The 9,456-nt window shown below is 34.9% G+C and overlaps 1 protein-coding gene across 3 annotated transcripts; it reads left to right on the top strand.

Moving 5' to 3' along the window:
* The first annotated feature begins 4,714 nt into the window (after positions 1-4,714).
* On the top strand, positions 4,715-8,287 carry LOC105114518 (phosphoinositide 4-kinase gamma 7). Of its 3 annotated transcripts, none has more exons than XM_011011081.1 (2): positions 4,715-5,083; positions 5,693-8,287. In XM_011011081.1, the coding sequence occupies exon 2, from the start codon at positions 5,988-5,990 to the stop codon at positions 7,908-7,910; it is 1,923 nt and encodes a 640-aa protein (XP_011009383.1). In that variant the 5' UTR covers positions 4,715-5,083; positions 5,693-5,987; the 3' UTR covers positions 7,911-8,287. The 3 variants fall into 3 exon arrangements, with proteins under 3 accessions (XP_011009383.1, XP_011009391.1, XP_011009400.1); XM_011011089.1 differs by having other exon boundaries at positions 4,715-5,167; XM_011011098.1 differs by lacking the exon at positions 4,715-5,083 and adding an exon at positions 5,191-5,555.
* Positions 8,288-9,456: the final 1,169 nt, after the last annotated feature.

Raw genomic sequence — 9,456 nt, 5'->3', positions numbered from 1 at the left:
AGAAAACTCCCTTGATTACCATGCCAAAGTTTTAGAATTACGTTCTCTTAGACACCAACTTTTTTAAAGCTGACTATCTATAAATAGCTTCATCATAAAGAATTTTTTGTTGACATGAAATGTTAAGGTGGAAAGTTTCTTGACTCGCAATTTAATGAAAGTGAAGCGTTATGCTGAGAATAACATCGTACCAATTTCCCTCAACATGGATTCTTCATCCTTTGTTTTTTTCACGCCTTCCATTTCCATTTTCTTTCTCAAGGTAATTGCAAAAAAAAGTTGGATGATTATTTTGGATATTTTCCATCACAAATCATCATCTATTATATTACCATGAGTCAACAGCATGCCATGCTAATTCTGATAATGTAACTTAGAATAATAATTATAGTTGTTTTTAAAAAAAAAATTCGTATTAAAATGCTTGTTAATAATTTTTATTTTTTATTTTTTTTAACTTCAGCATATCATAATAATTTAAAAATATATTAATTTAAAATAAATAAATAAATAATTTTTTTAAATTTTTTTCAAAAACAGAAATAAACAGGCATAAAATCATTTCATCGTCCTTTGCAGAACAAGCAAGTCTAGAACTTGAATTGTCCCGATACAGGTAAAAAAGATCAGAAAACGTTTCTGATTTGACAGAATTTTTTTTCTCTCACAGCAACAAAAATTACCCATCGGAGGAGTACTCTTGGTTTTTCCCCCAGCAAATGTTATTTTAAACGACCACTTGCACAAAAATAATGCAAGCCTAGTCCATTACGGAGACAATATATCTTCCTACAGAAGATATTAAGATTCGTTTGACTAGGTTGTTCTGAGGTCTGTGCCTAAACAAGTGAAATGTCCATGACCGACCAAGTGGACTTGAGTGCATTCATGATGATTTACCTTGAACCCATCAGTATGAGAATGGACCTGCACTGCCCCCATACTCATTTCATATCGCAGAATGGGGCGTGTAACGTTTGCATACTATATTATAACATGTAATATTTTCTGCTGGGGGTGCTTATTACTCAGACTTAATGTCACGGTAGCCAATGGCAGAGCCAGAAGCTTTTTCTTACGTGAGCTATTAAATAAATATATAAATTTTTTAAAAATAAATTATTAATTTATGTACATAAAAAATTAATAATAAAGTTTTAATTTAAATATATCATTTAAAATATTAAAAAATAAATTTAAAAGTACATAAAATAAAAATAAAAATAAAAATAGACTCATTATTAAAGTTATATCTTTTGATATTTTGTTAAATATAATCCATCTATAATCGAATCTATGTCGATATTGTAATAATTCATCAACAGGGATAAAATAACAATCTTATATTAACAAAAAAATAAAATAATTAATTCTTTTTCCTCTCAATTTCTCATTTCTTCACTTAATTCTTTTTTAGACTGGTATTTTGTAAGTTAAATTTTGTAAGTTTACAATATTATTGTTTCACTTTTCTTATTTTTTTTATGTTTTTTTTTATTTTTTCCGTACTTTTCTTTCTCTCTCTTTTTTTTTTCCTTTTCTATTATGCTTTTACCTAGTCGGCAACATATAAAAGGAAGGAATAATTAATTTGTTTTATTTTTAAATAGTAAATAATTATTTTACCCTTAATAAGTCGTTTTGTTTTTATTTTGCTGTTTTTTTGTCAACACTGCCAAACTACATTTATCCTAAACATATTTTAAGATCTCTTTTAAAATTTCAGCTCAATCTGGTAGTTAGATTAAAAATTATACTTAATAATATAAAAATATCAAAATTATAGTTTTTTATTAAATTTTTAAATTTCTCCAGAAATTTTGAAATTTTAAACTAAGTTAAAGTATCATATTAGAATGTTTCACATAAATTTTTGATGATAAAATCAAGAATTATATTTTTTTAATATAAAACTAATCAAAAAATTTATTTATTTATTTATTTTAAATTAAAATTTTACTATTATTAAGTTATTTTAATGTGTTAATATAAAAAAAATATTATTTAAATTATTTTTAAAAATAATTATTAAATATTAAAAAAAAATCATCTCCTAATGTTTTTTTTTTCTCCCCGATAAAAGCTACATTCTAGTTAATTCTTCCTACCTGGAGATTTGGAATCTCATCATCTCGTTTCTTATACATCCACAAGCCGTGGGAAATACGTGCATGCAAGCTCTTCTGCTGTCATAACCAAAACTAGCTTGTCCCGGCAATGTTAGGCCTTGCCATTACGTGGAATTAACAAAAGAGCCGGGCATTCCCCCTCTTTTTTTTTTTTAATATAAAAAAACGGACGTGCAGCGGATCAGCTGTTTAGAATTAATTTTTACTTTTTCAAGTAGTTTTTTTATTAAAATATATATTAATATTAAAAGATAATATAAATTACATATTAAAATATTTTTTAATAGCTTAAGTTTTTAGGTAATATAATTTCTTAACATGATATCAGAGCTTGATGTTCAAATAGTCTTAAGTTGAAATCTCATAATTTTTATTTATTTGATAAAAATTAAATATAAAGTAACATGAATCTGTGTAGGTTTCAAGTTCAAAATGCTTCCATTTGAGGGGGTGTGTTAGAAAATAATATAAATTATATATTGGGGCCCCACCTAATAGTTTAAGCTATTGGGTTGAGATAATTATTTGACATGATATAGAGTCTTGATGACCAAATGATCTTAAACTTGAATCTCATCATCCCCATTTATTTGATAAAAATTAAGAACAAAGGTAATGTGGACCTGTACAAGTTTCAAATTCAAAAGATTTTCATTTGAGGGAGTGTATTGAAAAATAATATAAATTATATTCTAAAATCTTATCTATTAGTTTAAATTTTTAGATAAGATGGTTTATTGATAGTTAATATTTTTTTTAAAATATTAAAAATATATTAATTTAAAATGAATTAAAAAATTAAAAATTAATTTATTTTTAAATACTTTTAAAAGACAGAAAGTGATGCGTTTTTTCTAACATCTGTACAGATTTACTAGATTGTTGTCATGAGAGCTGAAGAATGTGGCAATATCCAGTGACACATTTTAGTCCTTTTTTTTCGATGAGGTCATCAAGGGACAGCGAATAGCGTTTTGAAGACATCCTGCGATCTCCCTTTCCGTTCATCAAAGGAGGCAAACAAGGGAGCTGGTCAGAAGACCCCTTAAACTACAACACAAAGAGGGCAAGTGTGCTGACGCACCATGAATCCATTGCTTTTTGGGGCAGAGCAGGCATGAGGACGGTCATGCAGATTTGCCACCACATCACGGATCGAAAATGACACTTTGCATTTGAACCGTCGGATCACCCGATATGATCTTCTAAGTATGGGCAGTAAGATCCCAAGAATGAAACACTTGGATCCAAGACCATTCCGGCGATTTGACCAGTGCGAAAGGACCATTGTACCTTTTCCTTTTAAGGCCCACCTGCTCACTGGTTAGGCTATCTACATTGCACCTCAAATGTGTAGGATACAAATGTAGGGTCTCACATTTCATAAAATATTTTTTTACTACAAGCTTTTTATTAAAAAAAATTATGTGAATATAGTCAATATAGTGATGGCTTTTTTTGTCTACATGTTTCTCTACAAATGCTAGCTGTGATTGATATATGTTATTCTCTCCTTGTAATTTATGTTTTCAATTTATTTAAAAGATTTAACCAATTTCCTTAAAAAATGAACCAGTTATTCCCAAAAAAAGGGAATTCAACTAATTATGAAATCTAACCCTTCTCTGTCAATCAAATCGTTTTTCAAGCTGTTTACTGTGAGCCATTTTCACCTCAAGGAATTTGATATATGAAAATTGATCCAAACACACTTCCTCTGTTAATCTATATAAAAGAAAAGGGGAAGAACCTGTAAGTTTCATCTGGTTTTTACCATGAATGGCATCGCAGGGAAACTCATTTCATGAGGGTTTTTAGAAATTAGAGACAATTAATATAGGAAGAGTTGTCACTCCTAAGTTATTGAAAATATGGTAATGGTTATTTTTTTATTAAAATAATACATAATTTTTTAAAAAATAATTTTTAATATACATAATTTTTAAAAAAATCATTTTTAATATTAACATATCAAAATAATATAAAAAAATTTAAAAAATTAATTTTAAACATTTTTTTTTTAAATTTACCCAAACCTCATCTTAAACATTTTTTTTTAAATTTACCCAAACCTCATCTAAACAAAATATCGAAAGTGGGATTTAGTCCTACTTATAAGAAAATTTTATATTGGAAGAAAAATAGTAAATGGAAAGGGATAAGGTCAACTGGCTTTTGATTTCCAGCTTCACACACAGCAACGGAAAAGACGGATCAACTTGCAAACTCTATCCATGAAGCTACAATCACTCAATACTTTCACCATGACTTGATACACCACACCTTCACCAAACTCAAACCCCAAAATACCAATCAAAACTCTTGAATGCAAGGACATTTCCGTCCATTAAAGAAACCACTACCCATTAATCGACAAGTGGCATCAAAATAACTTCCTCCAAAAAAACGTAAATTAAAAAAAACCTGTTAAAACGGTGACCTTGTCGACGTTGTCATCCAATTCTAAAATCTCCATGTAACGCCACCCTCTCGTGTCCTAATCCAGCGGCTCAGATCTTCCTTTCTAGACTCTTCCATTTTTAATTTTTTATCCCACAAAGAAACAAAAGCAAGAGCTTCAGAGAGAGGCGGTAAATTTTAACCAGGGTTAGTTCTCAACCCACGTACATAGTTAAAGAACGGTCCTTGAAGCGCACACCACAGGGGGTGAGGGAGAGAGGAAAGGAGAGAGATTTAATAATAAAAAGCAGGGTTTGGGTTTTTCGAGTTGGCCTTTAAAGGAGAACAAGCAGTCGAGAAATTGAAACTGAGTCAACTCTGGCGATTCTTTGTTCTTCGTTAAACCTCTGTAATTCTCTTGACTGACTCGGTTTTTTGTGACCCATCCATCACCCTTGGAAGCTAGCTAGCTATCGGGAATTAAATCAACGGTCCTGATTTTGTTTCAAAGATTCTTCTCGTAGGGTGTTGGGTTCTTCAGATCCTGCAATCTGGTTAGTTGTTTAGTGCCAGTTCAGTTCTTGATTGGGATTTAACGTATTGTTTCATCATCGGTTTTTCTTTTCTTTTCTTTCCAGGTCAGTTTTATTTCTTTTACAATTGTAATGAGAAAATATAAATAGATTCGATTGAGGGAACATTCTTGTATTATCTTTTGTTTTAAGGTAATCTTTTTCCTTATTTTTTCCGAAAAAATGGACTATAGAATCTTTTGTTTTCAGTTTTTTTCATGTTTAATGTAGTTGTTTTACTTAGGTAATTAATGTTTATATTATCAACTAAACAAATACTTCGTCATGTAGTTTTTCTTGCATTCAGATTAGTTTTTTCACGATTTCTTTCTCTTGAAACCAGTTGTTAATGATGGATTAATACGTAAGAACGTTGATAATGGAAGCTAGGTAGATTCAAGATTCTATGCACGTTGAAGAAAATGGATGGAACCCCATTGGTCGGGTGAAATGGGTGTGTATGAATCCATACATAGGAATCGGATCTATTAATTTTAATGAAACTAAGTGACTTTCAGCTATTTAGTCTGCGATCTAATAGTTTTAAAGTGTTTATGTTATCGATGCCCTTTTGTTTCTGTTTTTTTTCAGATTCTCGAGGTTTAATAGGAATGGCTTGTTTAATGTAGCACCGAGGAGGACGTATTTTTCCTGGTCACTGTTTTTTTCTTTGTGGGTGGTGATTTCAGATTTTTGAGCTCATGGGTGGAGTTTTGATTTGCAGTTTATAAATTGATGATTGACTGCGAGCTAGATTTTTTTTCCCTACTAAATCAATTGCGATTGGCTTTGGAGTTTGGGGCTTTTTTGGGAGGGAAGAAGCTCTCTTCCTTCATTGCCGCCACTCTCACCTTCCACACAGATAGCAGGGATTTCATTCCATTTCATGTCTCGTAAATTGGACAGCCCAGTTCAAACACAGATGGCAGTGGCAGTCTTTAAGAGCCCACTTGGTGGGGAATACCATGGAAGCAAAAGAATGGAAGGGAAACAACCTGCTGGGAGGAGACGAGTTTTTGTGCAAACCGATACTGGTTGTGTCTTGGGAATGGAGTTGGATCGCAGTGACAATGCTCATACAGTGAAAAGAAGGTTGCAGGTTGCCCTTAACGTGTCAACCGAGGAGAGTTCCTTGACTTTTGGGGATATGGTGCTGAAGAACGACCTCAGTGCTGTTCGTAATGATTCACCTCTTCTTTTAACACGGAACTATCTTCATAGAAGCTCATCTACTCCCTGTCTTTCACCTACTGGAAGAGACATCCAACAGAGAGACCAGAGTCGTCCAATTGAGATATTGGGACAGTCAAATAGCTTTGCTAAAATGAAACAGGTGGTCAAGGAAAGTATCAAGGCAATTAAAAACGGTGTTGACCCACTTCCTGTTCATAGTGGGCTCGGTGGTGCATACTATTTTAGGAACAGCAGAGGTCAGAGTGTTGCCATTGTGAAGCCAACGGATGAAGAACCTTTTGCACCAAACAATCCAAAAGGTTTTGTTGGCAAAGCTCTTGGGCAACCGGGTTTGAAACGGTCCGTGCGTGTTGGGGAGACAGGGTTCAGGGAAGTGGCAGCATACCTTCTTGACTATGATCACTTTGCTAATGTGCCTCCTACTGCACTTGTGAAGATCACTCACTCAATCTTCAATGTCAATGATGGGGTAAATGGCAATAAGCCACACAAGAAGAAGCAGGTCAGCAAGATTGCGTCTTTCCAGCAGTTCATTCCACATGATTTTGATGCCAGTGATCATGGGACATCAAGCTTCCCAGTATCTTCTGTGCATCGTATTGGGATATTAGACATTAGAATTTTTAACACTGACAGACATGCTGGGAACCTTCTAGTCAGGAAGCTTGATGGTGTCGGGAGATTTGGGCAAGTGGAGCTGATTCCAATTGATCATGGTCTTTGCTTACCAGAAACATTGGAGGATCCATACTTCGAGTGGATTCATTGGCCTCAGGCTTCAATTCCATTCTCAGATGACGAGCTTGACTATATAGAAAAACTCAACCCTGTCAAGGATTGTGATATGCTGCGAATGCAGCTTCCGATGATCAGAGAGGCTTGCCTGCGGGTTCTAGTTCTCTGCACAATTTTTCTCAAGGAGGCTGCCATCAATGGTCTCTGTCTTGCTGAAATCGGTGAGATGATGAGCAGGGAGTTCCGACCTGGCGAGGAGGAACCCAGCGAGCTTGAGCTTGTGTGCATTGAGGCAAGGAGGTTGATAGCCGAGAGGGAGGCCTTTTCTCCCAGGGGTGATTTGGGAGATGATCAGGAATTCCAATTTGATTTAGACTGCGATGAAACACAATATGACTTCACTGCTAAGCTAACAGCAGATGACTACATGATCAGGTCACCATTCCAATTTGGAATTGGATCTGGGAGTGGTCGTTTCCCACTCTCAAAATTGGAGGAAAGCATTGAGGAGGACGAGGAAAGTGAAGGGGAGGAAGAGCAAGAGGGTTTTGCTGCCCTGCGTACTCTTGAAAAACTCCCAACCATTTCAAAGCTTTCCATGTCATTGAAGAGTACCACGTTAGGTGACAAGCACCAGAAGTTATCAGGAACAAAACCAGAAAATGGCTGTCTTAGTAATAGATCATCTGGGCACAGGAGTGCTAACGAGCAGCTTCCTGCAAGTATAAGTTTTGTGGAGCTGGCAGATATGACTGAGGAAGAGTGGACCTTGTTTTTGGAGAAATTTCAGGAACTGCTGTACCCAGCATTCGCCAAACGCAAATCTATCACCCTAGGTCAGAGGCAGAGACAGAGGCTTGGTACTTCATGCCAGTTTTGATATATGAGATACCGGTATGATGATGAATAAGACTTTATAGGTTTGTGGGAGTGAACGGCGTTTTTTAGTGTAGGTTCAGTCAGTGGGTTTTCTCCCTCGAGGTGTTGTAGTTTGGATCAAGCGTAGGAGGAACTGCTGTAAATATTCTTGGCATCAGCAAAGTGAGGAGCTAGCTGAGTAGGAATTTGGTTGTATTTCTTCTACTTTTTTTTTCCTTTTCATTTTTTTTGGTTTTACCTCAACTCCATCCACATATGAACTTGTTTGATAAATAATTTGTAGAGTGAATATCCTAAAGAAAGAAAGTGTGTAAATAGTGACATCTTGGCTTTCTTGATCTTGCTATCAATCAATTATTTATCCGTTTTCTTTAATCATTCATTTAGCCAGCTTGGATCTTTGTTGCAATGGCATGGTTTTCATAGTCTTGACTATGAGACTCTCTTCTGATGTTCTTGTAAATCCCTAGTGATAAATGGAAGTTAAAGACTTGCTGCAAACTTTACCCATGATTGAGCAGAGGATCGCAATTTCAATTGTATGCTTCTCGCTTCGAGCTCTTTGTTTCTGCGAGACTAGTTGTCAAGCCAGGAGGTTCCCGGTGGCTAATCTGTTTGAAGCTCATGCCGAGGAAGAAATTTTGAATGTGTGCAAACAGATTACAAACTATTCACATGAAGAAGGCACGAGCTTATGATTTTGAGATGTCAAGTAAGTATGGAGTCATGTTGTTTCGTATAGAAAAACCAAAATTTGTTCCGCCAACTTGTTGAAGATGAAGAGGAGAAAGATGCGTGCGCCCATGCCCACACTCTCAATCCATCATCGCTATTCATAACTGCTCTGCTGGCCACCGGAAGAGCATATAGCCCATGTTAGTGGCTGAACAAGCGACTTCTTTGGCCTTTTGCCAATACAACAGGTGTCAGTGCCGGTATTTATATGCTGGAAAATGTTTTGAACAGTTGCCCTTTGATTGCGATTGCGATTGCATTTGTCCATTGTGATGGAGTTAACACGCAATGGCCGGATTGAATTCCAATCAGACACGAGTGATCGACTGTCCAAGCTCATCCTCTATATTTTTCTATGTTACAACAACACCTGGCGCCTATCATTCATAGATTATTATCGCTGTCTGAATTCGTGGGATATTATTATTGCCTTTATTACTTTTAAATTTCATTTAGAAAAAGACGCAAGTCCTTGTTATGTCGTGGTTGTTCGAAATCAACAGTTTTTTTTATGTATAATATTTGCAAGCCGTCTGAATTTGTGGGATATTATTATTGCCTTTATCACTTTTAAATTTCATTTAGAAAAAGACACAAAGTCCTTGTTATGTCATGGTTGTTCGAAATCAACAGTTCAGGAAGAAGGGGAATTGCAAAAGAAATTGTCCATGCTCACAAAGAAAGCAAGCAAATATATTAGCAACCATTGTGACCTATGGACTGGATCCAGTGCCCTTTCAGGTTGTTGGCAGGTTCAGGCTATCGAAACTGTCGGTTTCCTCGGTTTTGCTCATTTTAGGAGCATTGAAGTT

The sequence above is a fragment of the Populus euphratica genome, unplaced genomic scaffold (genome assembly GCF_000495115.2).
Source record: "Populus euphratica unplaced genomic scaffold, PopEup_1.0 scaffold5.1, whole genome shotgun sequence".
Classification (NCBI taxonomy): Eukaryota; Viridiplantae; Streptophyta; class Magnoliopsida; order Malpighiales; family Salicaceae; genus Populus; species Populus euphratica.
The sequence above is the reverse complement of the archived record's forward strand: the minus strand, read 5'-3'. Positions and strand labels throughout refer to the sequence as shown.